At 45.2% G+C, this 20,440-nt stretch overlaps 1 protein-coding gene across 1 annotated transcript in view; it reads left to right on the forward strand.

The window, feature by feature from the left end:
* Nucleotides 1-20,440, forward strand: part of LOC141253091 (B- and T-lymphocyte attenuator-like) — a 45,123-nt gene that overhangs the window by 20,559 nt on the left and 4,124 nt on the right. Inside the window, exons 3-4 of the mRNA XM_073670849.1 lie at nt 17,893-17,937; nt 18,462-18,593. Of these exons, the coding sequence (XP_073526950.1) occupies nt 17,893-17,937; nt 18,462-18,593 (177 nt within the window). The remainder of the gene's footprint in view (nt 1-17,892; nt 17,938-18,461; nt 18,594-20,440) is intronic.

Raw genomic sequence — 20,440 nt, forward strand, 5'->3', positions numbered from 1 at the left:
GTGCCAGCCACCAGTGCCAGGCACCCAGGCCCCAAGCCCCCAGCGCCAGCCAACAGCCCACCAGTGCCAGGCCAACAGTGCCAGCCACCAGGCCAGCCACCAGTGCCAGGCCACCAGCCCACCAGTACCAAGCCCCCAGCGCCAGCCACCAGGCCCCCAGCCCCAGGCACCCAAACCCCCATCTCCAGCCACCAGCGCCAGGCCCGGCTTCCTGAAGGACCCTGCCTCCTGTAACCCCCACTCCACCACCCTCCCAGGTAAGATACCTATTCAGTCTATAAAACGGACCCCCATCTTATAAAAAATATTTTTTCCCCCATTTTCCACCCCAAAATTTGGGTCTTATGGTTCGGTGCGCCTTATAGTCCGAAAAATACGGTAGTTATATTATTACTATTATTATATAATATAATATTATATATACAGTACAGACCAAAAGTTTGGACACACCTCATTTAAAGATTTTTCTGTATTTTTATGACTGTGAATTAACACATGTGGAATTATATACTTAACAAATAAGTGTGAAACAACTGAAAATATGTGTTATATTCTAGGTTCTTCAAAGTAGCCACCTTTTGCTTTGATGACTGCTTTGCACACTCTTGGCATTCTCTTGATGAGCTTCAAGAGGTAGTTGGTCTTCCAACAATCTTGAAGGAGTTCCCAGAGATGCTTAGCACTTGTTGGCCCTTTTGCCTTCACTCTGCGGTCCAGCTCACCCCAAACCATCTCGATTGGGTTCAGGTCTGGTGACTGTGGAGGCCAGGCCATCTGGCGGAGCACCCCATCACTCTCCCTCTTGGTCAAATAGCCCTTACACAGCCTGGAGGTGTGTTTGGGGTCATTGTCCTGTTGAAAAATAAATGATGGTCCAACTAAACGCAAACCGGATGGAATAGCATGCCGCTGCAAGATGCTGTGGTAGCCATGCTGGTTCAGTATGCCTTCAATTTTGAATAATTACCCAACAGTGTCACCAGCAAAGCACCCCCACACAATCACACCTCCTCCTCCATGCTTCACGGTGGGAACCAGGCATGTAGAGTCCATCCGTTCACCTTTTCTGCGTCGCACAAAGACACGGTGGTTGGAACCAAAGATCTCAAATTTGGACTCATCAGACCAAAGCACAGATTTCCACTGGTCTAATGTCCATTCCTTGTGTTCTTTAGTCCAAACAAGTCTCTTTTGCTTGTTGCCTGTCCTTAGCAGTGGTTTCCTAGCAGCTATTTTACCATGAAGGCCTGCTGCACAAAGTCTCCTCTTAACAGTTGTTGTAGAGATGTGTCTACTGCTAGAACTCTGTGTGGCATTGACCAGGTCTCTAATCTGAGCTGCTGTTAACCTGCGATTTCTGAGGCTGGTGACTTGGATAAACTTATCCTCAGAAGAAGAGGTGACTCTTGGTCTTCCTTTCCTGGGGCAGTCCTCATGTGAGCCAGTTTCTTTGTAGCGTTTGATGGTTTTTGCAACTGCACTTGGGGACACATTCAAAGTTTCCCCAATTTTTCAGACTGACTGACCTTCATTTCTAAAAGTAATGATGGCCACTCGTTTTTCTTTACTTAGCTGCTTTTTTCTTGCCATAATACAAATTCTAAGTCTATTCAGTAGGACTATCAGCTGTGTATCCACCTGACTTCTGCACAACACATTTGATGGTCCCAACCCCATTTATAAGACAAGAAATCCCACTTATTAAACCTGACAAGGCACACCTGTGAAGTGAAAACCATTTCCGGTGACTACCTCTTGAAGCTCATCAAGAGATTGCCAAGAGTGTGCAAAGCAGTCATCAAAGCAAAAGGTGGCTACTTTGAAGAACCTAGAATATAAGACATATTTTCAGTTGTTTCACACTTTTTTGTTAAGTATATAATTCCACATGTGTTAATTCATAGTTTTGATGCCTTCAGTGTGAATGTACAATTTTCATAGTCATGAAAATACAGAAAAATCTTTAAATGAGAAAGTGTGTCCAAACTTTTGGTCTGTACTGTATAATACGTTAGCTAATATAATAGAAAATATTAATATATTATTATCCAATGTAAAAAGTTAGAGATGCGCTAAGAAGTACCGTATATACTCGAGTATAAGCTGACCTGAGTATAAGCTGAGGTACCTAATTTTACCACAAAAAACTGGGAAAACTTATTGACTCGAGTATAAGCCTAGGGTGGGAAATGCAGCAGCTACTGGTAAATTTCCCCATCCTGTTAAGCATTGCCCACTCATCCCCAATCCCGGTATGCATGGTACCCCTAATCCCACAATCCTAGTATGCATGGCCCCCTCATCCCCCAATCCTGGTATGTATGGCCCCCTCATCCCCCAATCCTGGTATGCATAGCCTCCCCATCCCCCAATCCTGGTATGTATAGAACCCCTCATCCCTCAATCCTGGCATGCATGGGCCCCTCATCCCCCAATCCTGGTATGCATGGCCACTTCATTCCCAATCCTGGTATGTATGGCCTTCTCATCACCCAATCCTGGTATGCATGGCCTCCTCATCCCCCAATCCTCGTATGCATGGCCTCCTCATCCCCCAATCCTTGTATGTAGAGGACCCCTCATCCCCCAATCCTGGCATGCATGGCCCCCTCATCCCCCCAATCCTGGTATGCATAGGACCCCTCTTCTCCCAATCCTGGTATGCATGGCCACTTAATTCCCAATCCTGGTATGTATGGCCTTCTCATCACCCAATCCTGATATGCATGGCCTCCTCATCCCCCAATCCTGGTATGTATGGCCTCCTCATCCCCCAATCCTGGTATGCATGGCCTCCTCATCCCCCAATCCTGGTATGCATGGCCTCCTCATCCCCAAATCCTGGTATGCATGGCCCCCTCATCCCCAAATCCTGGTATGCATGCCCCCATCACAGCACACTTAAAACAAATAAACACATAGTTATCTTTCCTCACCTCTGCTCCAGTGCTGTGTCCTGTCTGCAGCAGCTCATGTCAGTTTCTGAGGCGCAGCACACGCTCTCAGAAGCTGATGTGAGCTGCTGCCTGCATATTCACTCCTCACCACGCCGGGACCATGTGCGTGGAAAGGAGAGAATATGCATTCATTTTAGTAGCGGGCACGGTCAGCAGGAGCCGCAGCTCAGAGCTCCTCCGTGCCCGCTACTAAAGAGAAATTAATATGTCCATGGGAGTGAAGAAGGGGGAATATTCATTTCCCTTAGCAGCGGGCACACGCATGTGCCTTGCTCCTCCGCCGCCGCAACCCCCCCCCCCCATCCCTAGTCACCAACGAATTCTCTGTATACTTGGTATACCCGAGTATAAGCCGAGGGGGGCTTTTTCAGCACAAAAAATGTGCTGAATAGCTTGGCTTATACTCGAGTATATACGGTAAATCCAAAACTAAAATGTAGAAATACTATCAGTATTTCATATGGATATAAATCAATTGGATATATAGGTAAAGGTTCCAGAAAACGGTGTTTCCTACCTTTTAATATGATGATCCTTTTGTTCGCTCCAAATTAACTGTCCTCAGCGATATGGATGTGGTGCCGACCGGTCACCATATATTCATCAGAGATATGAAGGCGGTCATAACCGCTGAAACGCCTAAGAAAGGTACTCACTCCGGAATTCATTTCCTGACGGAGAGCACACATTGCTTGAGTGACGTCACTTACCTGAAAAGGCGGCAGCCTGTTGGAATCACTGCGCGATATATGGTGACCGGCCAGCACCACATCCATATCGCTCAGCTCCTTATCCATCACGTGGATTGTGGACACACGCACCCCACGAGTACACCAAAGATTAGGACACACAGACACACAATCCAGTACCCAGTACAACGGGACGGACTTTTTTGGCATTTTGCCAGGATCTCTATTAAGCATAGTGCAACTCTCTGCAGGACATTTGCCAGGATCTCCATCGAGCAAAGTGCAATGATCTGAAAAGGATCATCATTAGTGATGAGTGAACGTGCTCGCCACTTCTCGGGTCCCCGTCCTTCATGTTTGGCACTCTTTAGAGAGCCAATGAACATGCAGGGATTGCCTGCCACGCACTGTAATGCCGTAGCCATGTTGGTTGTGGGCATTACAGTGATTGGCATCATCATCAGGTCTATATAAGACCGGGCGCCGCCATGCTCGTCACAGTCTACCCCGGAAACAGGCAGAGTAGGGAGAGCTGCTGCTGAGTCAGGGAGAGATTTGCTTGTTTATAGTTAGTATAGGTATTCCACAACATATATATATATATATATATATATATATATATATCCAGCTGAACTAACAGTCCTTCTGAGGACTACTCCAGCTGCATATATTTAGTAATGATAGCAGGAGTTAGGCAGGCAGGCACGGTATGTGGGAGACTGCAGTGCACATAGTGCATTGAACGTCCTGTCTGCTGCTGCTGCTGCTGCTCTTAAATATATTTGTAGACATAGCCCCAGAAATCAGAGGCCAGGGCAAATTTTTTTTTATCTTAATCCTGGTTATTTGCTTAAAAAAGCAATCTAGAGTACACCATTTTTCTGCCCCATTTGCTTGTTCTCACTGCAGAATATAGCCAGATCTGTTCCATATTTCAGCGATAAACATCCAGAAATTTGAACTGAACGTGGAAAATATTGGCCTCCTTTTCCATTCTTTTGCAGTGTGTCAGTCAAGCTATTCACACTAGGTCTCTGTGAAGAATAATATTAGTAAATTACAGGCCTGCTATTTAAAACCGTGGTTCTTTGTCAGACGTATCTCACATATAACTGCGTTCCAAAATCAGCCACTTCTGCCTTCCATTCTGTTGCAGTATGTCGGTCAAGCTATTCACACTAGGTCTCTGAAGAATAATATTAGTACATTACATGGCGGAAAAGCACTTGACTAAGTTGGCCGAAACCCAGGGTCCAGAAACAGTGTCTGTGGGTGACACCACTGCTTCTTCCACTGATGTGCGTGCACGCCAATCCCCTGTCCATGGAACATGCGAAGATGCCTCCCACCCTGCACTTGTCATTGCACACTCTCAACTAGCACCATCAGCAAGCACGTGGTCCACATCCTTTTCCCAGCACAGCATTCAGTTGTCCCTACCCAAGTCCTTGGAACGCAAGCACAAATACGCAGCCAAAGTCCCACAGGCAACACTACTAAATTCACATATTTCACGAATTCTTGCGCTCAAAATGTTGCCTTGTAGGCTCGTGGAGACAGCAGCTTTACGCAACTTGATGGCGGCGGTGGTCCCTTGGTACTTGGTCCCCAGCCACCACTATTTCTCCCAGTGTGCCTTCCCCACATTAAACGAGCACGTGTCCCACAACATTAGCCGTGCCCTTAACAATGCAGTTACTGGGAAAGTTCACCTAGCCACAGACACATGGACAAGTGCTTGTGGGACAGTACATCTCGCTGACGGAACACTGGGTTAATATAGTGGAAGCCGGGACCCTGTCAAACCTTGTGTCACGGGTGTGTCGCCACGAAGATCGTCACGATTACACAGCCTGACTTCTCGCAGCTGAGTTTTTGGTGCTTTGTGTTTTTCGGCAGTGAGGGAGTTAACTCTCTCTCTCTGTGCTAGACGAGGTCCAGCCTCACCCAGCTGCAATCAATGCTGCTGTAGTGGGACTCCTTCAAATGCCTGCCGGTCTGTTGGGGAAGTGTCGGTGAAAGCATTTCATGCAGACTAACAGAGCGGATCGTGGTATTTGGAGTTTCAGAGCTAAGTGTATTTGGAGTGTTTTTTCCCTTCCTCGCTTTATCATTTATCTCCTTTCCCGTTGGTGTTCCCTCTGTTGTAGTTGTGTAGTTTTTGTATGCAAGGTGGTTTTGGTTTTACCCTTGTACTGTCTCATTCGTCTAAGTACTGAGTGTGGGCATATTATTACCTGTCCCCTTTTGTTGTGATCGGGGTCCTTCTCAGGACTAGATTACTTAGGTGCAGGGATCCTCAGGAGGTAGGGGTTACGCTGGCGGCCTGGACCTCTGTACCTTTAACAGTACCTCCAGGTTGAGGGATTAGTCAGGGCCCCAGCTTAGGGTCAGCTTAGGCCCCCTACCTCCAGTACACAGAGACAGCGTGACATTTTCACCGACCACTTAGATTTTCTCCAGCTACCATGGATCCAGTAGCCGGTCTAGCTCGGCAGTTGCAGGGTTTGTCCATGGAGCTGGCGGACGTTAGGTCCAAGGTTTTGTATCCTCAGGAGCAAGCCGGACCAGAACCTAAAGTAGCTCTCCCTGACAGGTTCACTGGGGGGCGGGACAAGTTTTTTGTTTTCCGGGAGGCATGCAAATTGTACTTTCGGCTGCGGCCTCGGCCATCGGGGAGTGAAGAACAAAGGGTGGGAATTGTCATCTCGCTCCTACAAGGGGACCCACAATCTTGGGCGTTCTCTCTTCCCCCGGGCTCCCCGGCTCTCCAGTCAGTGGATAGGTTTTTTGCTGCTCTGGGTCTTGTATATGATGACCCGGATCGGATCTCCCTTGCTGAATCTAAGTTACGTAGGATCCAGCAGGGAGATCGTCCGGCGGAGGAATTCTGTTCGGAGTTCCGTAGGTGGGCCACTGACACCCAGTGGAATGACCCGGCTCTTAGGAGCCAGTTTTGTCAAGGTTTATCCGACAAATTACAGGATGTGTTGGCACAGTATGACTCTCCCGCGTCACTGGAAGCCGCTATGGCCCTTGCTATTCGCATTGACAGACGGCTTCGGGAGAGGTGCGGGATAACTCCACCCCCTGTGATGACTCCACCTCCTACAAGGTCCCCTCATATGGTGGTTCCCTGGTCCATCCAGAGGAGCCTATGCAATTAGGAGGGACATCATTTCGGGGGAGGGGACCGGTGGTGCGTCATAAGACAAGAAGGTGTTTCTTCTGCGGGAGAAAGGGACATTTTATTGGGGGGTGTCCATCCCGTCCCTTGCAGAGTGAAGAGTCGTCGGAAAACTGTTGATCCCAGGTTGTGTGGTGGACGGCAATCTGGGAGTAGGTATTTCGTCCCTAGGTTCGTCTCAGTTTCTCGTACCGGCAGAGGTGGTAGTGGGTACGAGAACTGAGAGGATATCTGTTCTTCTGGATAGTGGGGCCGGGGCTAATCTGGTGGACGCTCGGTTTGCCCAGGTTCAAGGTATGCGATTGAGTGAGTTGGCTAAACCCATCCCCATATTCTCGATCGATGCCAGGCCTCTCGGTCAGGGAAGTTTTTTGCAAGCTGTGCATAACGTAAAACTTCAAGTGGGGGCGATACATAAAGAACTGTTGTCTTGCTACGTGTTGGAGGGTCTTCCCACTCCTATAGTGTTGGGCCTTCCTTGGTTAACTAAGCATAACCCGGTTATTAATTGGCAATCCAGAGAGATAAGCCAATGGAGTAAATTCTGTAATAAAAACTGCATGAATACGGTCATCGGTGCGGTTACTCCTAGGGTCTTACCTCCATTTCTGGCGGACTTTGAGGATGTATTCTCGGAGAAAGGGTGTCAGGAACTACCTCCTCATCGCGAGTATGACTGTTCTGTAAAACTGCTCCCTGAGGCCAAGTTACCTAAAGCTAGGTTGTATAACCTTTCTGGTCCTGAGAGGCAGGCCATGAAGGATTATATTTCAGAAAGTCTGGCTAAGGGGCATATTAGACCTTCATCTTCACCGGTGGCCGCGGGGTTCTTCTTTGTTAAGAAGAAAGATGGAGGCCTACGCCCTTGCCTGGATTTCTGTGAACTTAATCGGATTACGGTCCGAGATCCGTATCCGTTCCCACTTATTCCCGATCTCTTTAATCAGATTGTGGGCGCCAAATGGTTCTCTAATTTGGATCTCAGGGGGGCGTACAATCTGATTAGGATGAAGGAGGGGGATGAGTGGAAGACGGCGTTTAACACTCCGGAGGGGCATTATGAGAACCTTGTCATGCCATTCGGTCTGACTAATGCCCCGGCGGTGTTCCAACACTTTGTTAATGACATTTTTCGCCGCCTTGTGGGACAGTTTGTTGTCATATATCTGGATGATATCTTAATTTACTCGCCGGATCTGGTGTCTCATCAGGAGCACGTTAGGCAGGTGTTACAGATCTTGCGGGATAATAAACTGTATGCCAAATGGGAAAAGTGTGTGTTCGCCGTACAGGAACTCCAGTTTTTAGGCTTCCTGGTTTCAGCGTCCGGTTTTCGTATGGACCCTGGGAAAGTGCGGGCAGTTCTTGAGTGGGATCGGCCAGAGAATCTTAAGGCACTACAACGTTTCCTGGGGTTTGCTAATTATTACCGGAAGTTCATTCGTAATTTCTCGTCCATGGTTAAGCCTCTCACAGACATGACTAAAAAGGGGACGGATTTTTCTAGGTGGTCTGACAAGGCTTGTCAAGCATTCTCCTCCTTGAAAAAATGTTTTGCCTCGGCACCCATACTCATTCAACCTGATGCGTCACAGCCATTCATTGTAGAGGTAGACGCTTCCGAGGTAGGGGTGGGAGCAGTTTTGTCACAAGGTTCGTCCCCTGGTAAGTGGCATCCGTGCGCCTTTTTCTCTAAAAAAATTGTCGTCCGCTGAGAGGAATTACGATGTCGGCAATAGGGAACTCTTGGCCATTAAGTTAGCTTTTGAGGAGTGGCGCCATTTTTTAGAGGGGGCAGTCCATCCGGTCACCGTCATCACCGATCACAAGAACCTACTATATCTGGAGTCCGCGAAACGTCTGAATCCCAGACAAGCTAGGTGGTCATTGTTTTTTACCAGGTTTAATTTTGTCGTTACATATCGTCCTGGGTCAAAAAATGTAAAGGCGGATGCCTTATCTCGTAGTTTCCCTGGGGCCGGGAATACGGACGACCCGATTCCTATCCTTCAGGAGGGGGTGGTGGTTTCGGCAGTATGCTCTGAGCTTGAGGAGGAGGTATTGGAGGCTCAGGGGGACGCCCCTGTTGGACCTCCGGGGAGACTGTTTGTTGCAGATCAGTTGTGACAAAAGGTGATCGAGGCACACCATAACTCAGTTTTTGCGGGACACCCGGGGAGTAAAGCAACTGTGGATCTCCTCTCACGTCGGTTTTGGTGGCCTAACTTACATAAGGAGGTGGTAACTTTTGTCGCGTCCTGTGGGGTTTGTGCGCGCTCTAAGACCTCACATACCCGTCCGTCTGGGGCCCTCTTACCTTTGAAGATCCCGGAGCGTCCTTGGACTCATCTGTCTATGGACTTTATTACGGACCTCCCTCCGTCTTCGGGTAAAACGGTCATACTCGTTGTAGTGGACAGGTTCAGCAAGATGGCACATTTTATCGCTCTTCCTGCTCTTCCTAATGCTAAAACTCTTGCGCAGGTGTTCATTGGGGAGATTGTGAGGCTTCACGGGGTACCCTCCGAGGTGGTGTCAGATCGGGGGTCTCAGTTTGTGTCCAAATTCTGGAAGGCGTTTTGTACACGGCGGGGGATGCATTTATCGTTCTCATCGGCTTTTCATCCTCAGACCAATGGTCAGACGGAACGTATGAACCAGAGCTTGGAGACATATCTCCGGTGTTTTGTGTCAGAGAACCAGGAGGACTGGGCTTCTTTCTTACCTCTGGCAGAGTTTCCTCTTAATAATAGGCGGAGCGAGTCCACTGGTAAGTCCCCGTTTTTTGGGGCATATGGTTTTCACCCCCAGTTTTGTACTTTCAGTAGGGGGGGCTCTTCGGGGGTTCCTGAGGAGGAACGATTTTCCTCATCACTCGCTTCAGTATGGGGAGGGGTGCTGAAGAATCTGAATACTATGGGGAACCGATACAAACGTATGGCTGATAGGAGGAGAGTGTCTGGTCCGGACCTAAGTGTGAACGATTGGGTATGGTTGTCTACCAGGAATATAAAACTTAAGGTTCCCTCCTGGAAACTGGGTCCCAGGTTCATCGGGCCGTACAGGATCAGTTCTATAATTAATCCGGTGGCATTCCATCTTGACCTCCCCCCTACGTTTAAAATTCACAACGTGTTCCACAGATCGTTGCTTAAGAGGTATGTGGCGCCGGTGGTACCGTCACCTTTACCTCCCCATCCAGTGGTGGTCAATGGTAACTTGGAGTTCCAGGTATCGAGGGTCATCGATTCACGCTTTAATCGCCGGTCCCTTCAGTACCTGGTTCATTGGAAGGGGTATGGTCCTGAGGAGAGGATGTGGGTTCCTGCGTCGGATATTAACGCAGACCGATTAGTTCGGGCCTTCCACACGACTCACCCGAATAAACCTGGCCCTGAGGGTCCGGAGGCCCCTCGTAGAAGGGGGGGTACTGTCACGGGTGTGTCGCCACGAAGATCGTCACAATTACACAGCCTGACTTCTCGCAGCTGAGTTTTTGGTGCTTTGTGTTTTTCGGCAGTGAGGGAGTTAACTCTCTCTCCCTGTGCTAGACGAGGTCCAGCCTCGCCCAGCTGCAATCAATGCTGCTGTAGTGGGACTCCTTCAAATGCCTGCCGGTCTGTTGGGGAAGTGTCGGTGAAAGCATTTCATGCAGACTAACAGAGCGGATCGTGGTATTTGGAGTTTCAGAGCTAAGTGTATTTGGAGTGTTTTTTCCCTTCCTCGCTTTATCATTTATCTCCTTTCCCGTTGGTGTTCCCTCTGTTGTAGTTGTGTAGTTTTTGTATGCAAGGTGGTTTTGGTTTTACCCTTGTACTGTCTCGTTCGTCTAAGTACTGAGTGTGGGCATATTATTTATTACCTGTCCCCTTTTGTTGTGATCGGGGTCCTTCTCAGGACTAGATTACTTAGGTGCAGGGATCCTCAGGAGGTAGGGGTTACGCTGGCGGCCTGGACCTCTGTACCTTTAACAGTACCTCCAGGTTGAGGGATTAGTCAGGGCCCCAGCTTAGGGTCAGCTTAGGCCCCCTACCTCCAGTACACAGAGACAGCGTGACACCTTGGGGCAGAACACGTCCTCCCGACACCGAGGATTGCGAGCCCTGGGTCAATCAGGGTTGGCCCCACATTCTACAGCTCCTGCACCTCCTCCTCCTCCTCTTCAGCCTCCATCTCCAAAATGACCACATCGGTCGCAAGCTGGAAGCACTGCAGCACTGCCTAGGCCAATCGGTAACAGGCTGTGCTGAAGCTAATATGCTTAGGTGACAAACAGCACAATGATGAAGAGTTGTGGACAGCTCTGAAAGAGCAGGCAGATCTGTGGCTCACACCGCTAAGCCTACAGCCAGGCATGGTCGTGTGTGACAATGGCCAGAACCTGATTTCGGCTCTGAGGAGAGGCGAGCTCACACACGTGCCATGCCTGGCCCATGTGCTTAACCTTGTGGTTCAGCGGTTTCTCAAAACCTACCTGGATCTGCAGGATCTGCTTGTCAAAGTACGCCACCTGTGTGCCCATTTTAGAAAGTCAGCTACAGCTTCCTCCGGCCTTGCCGTTCTTCAGCAGCGTTTGCAGCTTCCAGCTCAGGAAGCTCTGAGTTGGAACTCTACATTGCAGATGTTGGGAAGGATTTGTGAGCAGAAGAGGGCAGTTGTTGTTGACTACCAGCATCAACAAGGCCATCGGTATTCAGGTCAGACTCCACACATAAAACCTCAGGAGTGGACATGGATGTCAGACATCTGTACCATCCTCCAAAACTTTGAGGACTCCACCAAGATGGTGAGCGGCGATGATGCCGTAATTAGCGTCACCATCCCGCTTCTCTGTCTTCTGAAATGCTCTCTACTCACAATTAAAGAGGATGCATTGCAGACGGAGCACGATGAGATGGAGCAAGGAACCATACAGGGTGATTACACACAGTCCAGCCTCATCTCATCTCAACGTGAATTGGGTGACAATGAGAAAGAGGAGGAAGAAGAACAGGAGCTAGTTTCCTGCGCTATAGATGGTACTACCTGCACAACTGTCATACCGTCTGTTCAGCGGGGGTGGCCTGAGGACAGGGAGGAGGAGGAGGAGGAAGAGGAGAAGAGCATGGTCAGTCGTCCTCTTGGTGAGTACATGGAAGTCTTGCCTGTTAGCAGTCTGGCACACATAGCTGAGTTTATGTAACGCAGCCTTTCCCGTGAACTTCGCGTTCTCCAAATTTTGGGTTACAGTCATTACTGGTTGGTGACACTTTTAGACCCACGCTACAAGGAGACCTTTCTGTCTCTTATTCCCATGCAGGACAGGCCTAATAAAATGGGGCAGTACCCAAATGCCCTTGTTGCGGAATTATTAAAAAAATCCCCACCTGAAAATGCTGGCGGCAGAAGTCACAGTTCGTTGGACAACCAAGGACTACAGGCGAGAGAGACACAAATCCAAACCAGCAGAGGCAGGGGAACACTGTCAAAGCTCTGGGACAATTTTCTCAGACCCTCCCATCACACAGGCCCTGATGAGGGGGCTACTCTCACAAGTAGATTTAAGTTTCGGAAGATGCTGAAGGAGTATCTTACCGACCATACCAACGTCCTCGTGATTACTTTGCGCCTTATAATTATTGGGTATCCAAGCTGGACACATGGCATGGACTGGCTCTCTACGCCTTGGAGGTCCTGACCTGCCCTACCACTAGTGACGTGCCCCCTGGGCCGTGGGGTACCCGGTGCCGGGCCGGTAGATGCTGGGGGAATGTCACAGTGGGGGTGACCCGGTCTGTGACCCAGAGTGGTCAATAAAAAGGGTTATGGATCGGGGATATATAGTGTTTTTATAGAGTTCGTGACGCCACCTGTGGAATGCGGCAAAAGGGAGCCGCCGCTGCGGAGCAGTCCTCTGAAGCTGATGTTACTGCAGCAGGGATGGTGTGGCTCTCCAAAGGAAGAGCTAGCTCCAGGGCAGTGTAGATGTTGCAGGTTGTGCTGGGCGTTGTAGTGCAGGGGTTGATGACGCAGCAAGAAATACAGAGACAAGTAAGTGCAGTCCCAGGGTCTTTACTGGTGCTGTTTAGACAAGCCGGGACTAGGGTACTGGCTAGAAGTGGAAGTCCGGGCAGCCTGGAAGCAAAAAAAGAATCCTCCTTGCCAGGTGAAGTTGGGGGCCTTCCCTTTCCACTAAACTCTTTGGCCCTGCTGCTTGTAGCGGTGCGGTGGCCCTCGTCCCTGAGTGCGGTGTTTCTGTGCTCACCCGTATGGCAGGCAGCTCGGGCCTTGCTGGTGCGTCGCTCCAAGTGGCGGTGCTGGACCCTGCGGTGCTGCTGAGCCTCCGGGCGTCTGATGGGGCCAGGAGACCTGCAGTCTTCTGCCCTCCGGTTTCTGCGGCTGGGCCTTCAGTGCCCCACAGCCTCGGACTCCGGTGTCCAGTTCTTATGTGTTTGTTCTTCTGGGGTGAGCTTCCGTGCAGCTCCAGTCCCCAGCTCCTCTCTCCTCAACGTTCTCGCTTCAACTCCTCACACTAAGACTAACCCCGCCCCCAGATCCCAGTTGCCAAGGGGAGGGGGCTCTCCTTGCTGGTCTGGAGCCAGGAAAGTGTTGCATGTTTAGTATCCCTGACTAGGGGATCCCTGCTTGCTTCCAGGCATGGCATCACCTCTGGTGAGGGAGGCAATGCCACTGTGGCAACCGGACCCCTGGGATGCCACACTAGCGTTTTTGTCAGAGTGGGTTTTTAGTGAATTATAACCAATAGGTGCATCCGTCTGTCAACTGAAAATGCTGACAGGCTGACTCTTATAAAAAAAACAAGGGCTTGATTGGGCCAAACTTCTTAACACCACCGAATGATAGCAGCGTAACATAAACTCAAATACAGTGTCTTTTTTGGGAGGTCTAACTCTATTCCTATGCACCTTTGTCTTCACACCCAGACATGGGTATACGCTTCCTGATTTTGTCTAATTGCTCTTGTCCTCCTCCTTCTCCTCATCCTCATCCACCACAATATCACCACCATATCTACCATATCACCATATCTACGTCTCTTGCAAGGGACATTGGAGTTCCTCCAAATTTTTGCCAGCCGTTGCTTCACTGCATAGGCAAACAACAGTATGGGAGACCCACTTCCTTATAATGGGAGCATTTTTTTCATGAGGCCCTCCGACCTCTACGTCTCTTGCAAGGGGCATTGGAGTTCCTCCAAATTTTTGGCAGCCGCTGCATTCACTGCATAGGCAAACAGTATGGGAGACACACTCCTTTTTAATGGGAACATGTCATACTCGTTACTGTGTCTTTAAATTGTTATTGTGGTTTTTCCCAAATTTTGGCAGCAGTCACAGCATGGGCATTACCACTATAGGAGACCTGCTCCTTTATAATGGGAACATTTTTTTACTGAGGCCCTCCTCTATGTCTCTTCAAAGGGGTATTGGGGTGCGTCCAAATTTTTGGCAGCCCTTGCAGTCACTGCATACCCAATAGCAGTATAGGAGACACACTCTTTAATAATGGGAACACCAAAGCATAGCTGACTGATGGCTCTCTAACAATAGCGAGGGCAGACTGCTGGCCCTTTAAGAATAGTAAGGGCCGCCTGATAACCCTATAAAAGTAAGTTTTGTGACTTTCAGAGTTCCTCCATCATAAATGGCCAGATAAGGTTGTAAAATGTTAAAATGACATTTACTGGTAAATGTTTTCTTCACCATTGAAAGGATTCAAAAATGCCAGAACGCATCAAAAGTGCTACGTGTAAACATAGCCCAAGGTGGGGAGAAGCATTTTTGTTTTTTGGTTATTTATTTTGCCGTACCCTGGAAAGGATGTTCCTTAACGTATTTTCCAGGAAAATGGGAGGAGCCGATTGAAAAATGCTCGAGTTTCCCATAGACTTACATTGGGCTCGTTGCTCAGGTCGAGCAACCGAGTTTTCCAATTTGCTCGACCCGAGCAACGAGCACCCGAGCATTTTAGTGCTTGCCCATCACTAATCATCATATTAAAAGATAGGAAACACCGTTTTCCGAATCCTTCACCTATATATCCATTTGGTTTATATCCATATGAAATACTGATATTATTTCTACGACTTGGATTTACTTCTTAGCGCATCTTTAACTTTTTACATCGGATTTTTACTGTTTTCACTAGTCTGCACTTAGGCAAAGGTGCTCTTGAGTTTGCAGCTTGGAAGTTCACAAACACAGCGCTAGTGCAAAATATTTTTTCTGTACATTATTATTATCGTTGTTATTATTATATTAGCTTATTAGTTATTATATTATTTGTAATATTAATATTTATATATAATAGTATAATTATGTATACATAATATAGTTATATAATAGAATAATTATAATATATTATTATTGCTAATATTATTGTCTTAATATAAACTAATATAATATATTATATAATATATATAATAGCTAATGTAACATAAAATAATACAATAATATATTACATTATTGATATTATATCAGCTTATTAGCTATTATATTATTTTTAATAGTATTATATAATTAATATTAATGTATAATATAGTACTACATTTATGTATATATATACAGTACAGACCAAAAGTTTGGACACACCTTCTCATATAAAGATTTTTCTGTATTTTCATGACTATGAAAATTGTACATTCACACTGAAGGCATCAAAACTATGAATTAACACACGTGGAATTATATACTTAACAAAAAAGTGTGAAACAACTGAAAATATGTCTTATATTCTAGGTTCTTCAAAGTAGCCACCTTTTGCTTTGATGACTGCTTTGCACACTCTTGGCATTCTCTTGATGAGCTTCAAGAGGTAGTCACCGGAAATGGTCTTCACTTCACAGGTGTGCCCTGTCAGGTTTAATAAGTGGGATTTCTTGCCTTATAAATGGGGTTGGGACCATCAGTTGTGTTGTGCAGAAGTCTGGTGGATACACAGCTGATAGTCCTACTGAATAGACTGTTAGCTGCTTTTTTCTTGCCATAATACAAATTCTAAGTAAAGAAAAACGAGTGGCCATCATTATTTTAAGAAATGAAGGTCAGTCAGTGCGAAAAATTGGGCAATTTCAAAGTCATGAAAATACAGAAAAATCTTTAAATGAGAAGGTGTGTCCAAACTTTTGGTCTGTACTGTATATATATATTAATATATATTTAATACTATGTTATTATAGTATTACTATTATATGTATTATTAGTAGTATTGTTGTATTAGCTATTATATAATATATTAGCTATTAGATTATTTTTAATATGATTATATCATTAATATTAATATATCACACATTAATATAATTATATATATAAATTATAATTATTATATTAAATATGATGTTGTATATTAATTATTATATTATTTGTTATATTATATTTTACAACAAAAATAATATTAATAACAACAACAATAATAATAATAATAATAATTTCATATTATTATTTTACATTTTATATTACTTATTATATTGTTTGTACAGTGACAAAAAAATTGTGAAACAATTTTAATTTTTATGTACAGTATTTTTTGACACTTGCAAATTTGCCAGTACACCCTGATAAAGTGGAAGCAAATATATAAAAATGAAGTCAAACTTTTTTTTTTTTTTTTAAAGTCAAACTATTGCTTCTCTGCAATAGGCAAAAAGTTAAAAAGGTTTTCTGACTTCTAAAAAATCTTTTCCAATCAGCAAGAATGGTTTCAGTTCAATAAAATGGGGCACACTATTTTTTTCCAGAATAAATTTCGGAATAAATTTCACAAGTTCAGTAGTGGAGACCAGAGTAAATTAGTACTAAAAAAAATGTTTTAGCATAATAGATCTATTTAAAAATATTATCTTTGTTTTTTTATGTTTTATTTTCTTTTGTTTAATACAAATATAATCTAAAATAATTTTTTTTTGTAAAATCAAAAAGTCATAAAAAATTAACTCTAAATGAAATATTTGGTTTTAAACAACTTTTACATGAAACAATACCTTATAAGAAAAAAAAAATTTCCCCTGAATTTTCTATACAATTAAAACCACAGTCTTTTATACCCTTTTTAACAGGACAATTTTTCATTTTTGTGCATTTGTTTTTTCATCTTCGACATCATTCATTTTACTTCACAAATTGCTGAAAAATAGGGAAAAAAAATTTAAGTGCAGTGAAATGGTGATAAAATGTGATGTTGCCATTTTTTTTTTCTTGTATTCATTTTGCAATAAAAATAATCTGGTAACATGATTTTCCAAGTCAGTACAATTACGGCAATACAAAATGTGCATAATTTTCTTGGAGAGTTTTTTTTTCACTTAAGTGATGAAACAAAAAAAATGTAAAATTTGTCAATGAAGATTTGTTTTGAGTCGACTTTTAACTTAATATTTTTTTTGGTTGATAGAGATGTGTTTGGTCTTGTTTTTCATTTATCAGGCTGAATTTTTTCTTCATACAATTTTGGAGTGCATATGACATTATGATCGCTTTTTATGGCATTTTTTAGGGAGTAAAAAAACTCGCAATTTTCCAAATCTGATTTTTTTTTTACTCTATACATCTTTTACATTTTACATTTTGATAGATCAGACTTTTTTTGTGTTTGCTGTGATACCAAGAATGCTTTTTTTCTTTCATTATTTTTAATAGTAAAAAAGAAACGTGATTCCAATTTTTAGATTTAATATGTTTTAAATTGTTAAATTTTATTTTTTTAGCCCCTGGCTTCCGTGATAAAAAATTGGTTCCCTGCGATTGTATTGCGGGGAGCCAATGGGAGCCACTGCAAGTGTTTTGACAGCTGCACTTAAATAGTGAAATAGCAGTAATTAGAGCTAGTTCTGGTCTCTGCTGTTACACAACCGGTATCTGTCAGGTATGGTGTGAGCTCAGCTTCTGTATGGGAATATACCCTATCAACTGTTTAAAAAAAAAGCTGCCTTTTCTTTAGAATTTACAGTTAGTTTGAGTCATACTCTCATAACTGGGTCAAGCGTGTAAATGAGGATGTAAAATATATTTTCCCTTTTTGTTGGACCAGATTGATTATTTATGTCTTGTTTCATTTTCACTAGAAAGTGCGACTGAAAAAAGCACCGCAATGAATACCACAGAGACAGGTAAAAGCTTCTTATTCTAAGAGCAATATCTGCAAAAAGTTGTTGGTAATTTTTGTATATTTTCTGGAAATTCCTTATTGTACAAAAGTTTTCACCTAAATATATTCTGTAATTGCCCTTTTTAACAACTGTTTATAAGAGAACATATAAACGATTGTGATTGGACAGTCCCAGGCCAATGAAGAGAGAGAAAGACTGGGCATGGGAGGGGCTTGGGAACTACCTGAGTTTTTGGGTCCTAAGCTCTCTTCCCTATGAGCTTGCCAATCAGTTCCCATCTGGTATAAGAGATCTGTGAGGCTCATATTATTTATTATGTCATTATAATAATTGATAACTAGGATCATGCAAAGTTATGAATAAGTAAAAAGGAAAGAAAAAAGTTTGGTTTGGGCCAAAGTATCTATCCTAAACTCAGATGTGAAGACGTCCAATAGTAGGAATGCAATGTGGAACCTGCTGATACTGAAATCTTATTAATATATTTCAGCATATGTAATGTTCTTATTCTGTTACCCCCCCAGGCAATACCACAAAGGGAACAGATACTATTCAGAATTTTACATTATTGTTATATATTGTATCAACCCTGGGAGGGCTCTGTGCTTTTATTATCACCATCTCCTTGTTGATTTACTGTCTGCGACATTTTAAAGGTAACTTTTTGGCAGTTTGTATTTTAAGTATCTCTGTGGGATGGTTCTGTACCCCGAGTGTCAGTGTCATTATCCTGTACCCCGAGTGTCAGTATCATTATCCTGCACCTAAAGTGTTAGTGCCATTATCCTGTAACCCAAGTGTCAGTGTCATTATCCTGCACTCCGAGTGTCAGCGTCATTATCCTGTACCCCGAGTGTCAGTATCATTATCCTGCACCTAAAGTGTTAGTGCCATTATCCTGTACCCCAAGTGTCAGTGTCATTATCCTGTACCCCGAGTGTCAGTATCATTATCCTCCACCTAAAGTGTTAGTGCCATTATCCTGTAACCCAAGTGTCAGCGTCATTATCCTGTACCCCGAGTGTCAGTGTCATTATCCTACACCCCGAGTGTCAGTATCATTATCCTGCACCTAAAGTGTTAGTGCCATTATCCTGTACCCCAAGTGTCAGTGTCATTATCCTGTACCCAAAGTGTCAGTGTCATTATCCTGCACCCCGAGTGTCAGCGTCATTATCCTGTACCCCGAGTGTCAGCGTCATTATCCTACACCCCGAGTGTCAGTATCATTATCCTGCACCTAAAGTGTTAGTGCCATTATCCTGTACCCCAAGTGTCAGTGTCATTATCCTGTACCCCAAGTGTCAGTGTCATTATCCTGTACCCCGAGTGTCAGCGTCATTATCCTGTACCCCGAGAGTTAATGTCATTATCCTGCACCCCGAGTGTCAGCGTCATTATCCTGTACCCTGAGTGTCAGCGTCATTATCCTGTACTCTGAGTGTCAGTGTCATTATCCTGTACTCCAAGTGTCAGTGTCATTATCCTGTACCCCGAGTGTCAGTGTCATTATCCTGTACCCCGAGTGTCAGTGTCATTATCCTGTACCCCGAGTGTCAGTGTCATTATCCTGTACCCTGAGTGTCAGTGTCATTATCCTGTACCCCAAGTGTCAGTGTCATTATCCTGCACCCCAAGTGTCAGCGTCATTATCCTGTACCCCGAGTGTCAGCGTCATTATCCTGTACCCCGAGTGTCAGTGTCATTATCCTACACCCCGAGTGTCAGTATCATTATCCTGCACCTAAAGTGTTAGTGCCATTATCCTGTACCCCAAGTGTCAGTGTCATTATCCTGTACCCCAAGTGTCAGTGTCATTATCCTGTACCCCGAGTGTCAGCGTCATTATCCTGTACCCCGAGAGTCAATGTCATTATCCTGCACCCCGAGTGTCAGCGTCATTATCCTGTACCCTGAGTGTCAGTGTCATTATCCTGTACTCTGAGTGTCAGTGTCATTATCCTGTACTCCAAGTGTCAGTGTCATTATCCTGTACCCCAAGTGTCAGTGTCATTATCCTGTACCCCGAGTGTCAGTGTCATTATCCTGTACCCTGAGTGTCAGTGTCATTATCCTGTACCCCGAGTGTCAGTGTCATTATCCTACACCCCGAGTGTCAGCGTCATTATCCTGTACACCAAGCGTCAGTGTCATTATCCTGTACCCCAAGTATCAGTGTCATTATCCTGCACCCCGAGTGTCAGCGTCATTATCCTGTACCCGAGTGTCAGTGTCATTATCCTGTACCCTGAGTGTCAGTGTCATTATCCTGTACCCCGAGTGTCAGTGTCATTATCCTGTACCCCGAGTGTCAGTGTCATTATCCTGTACCCCGAGTGTCAGTGTCATTATCCTGTACCCCGAGTGTCAGTGTCATTATCCTGTACTCCAAGCGTCAGTGTCATTATCCTGTACCCCAAGCGTCAGTGTCATTATCCTGCACCCCGAGTGTCAGCGTCATTATCCTGTACCCGAGTGTCAGTGTCATTATCCTGTACCCCGA

Source organism: Phyllobates terribilis, unplaced genomic scaffold (assembly GCF_046119375.1).
Source record: "Phyllobates terribilis strain yellow unplaced genomic scaffold, ASM4611937v1 Scaffold_2__4_contigs__length_985480577, whole genome shotgun sequence".
In the NCBI taxonomy this organism is placed as follows: domain Eukaryota; kingdom Metazoa; phylum Chordata; class Amphibia; order Anura; family Dendrobatidae; genus Phyllobates; species Phyllobates terribilis.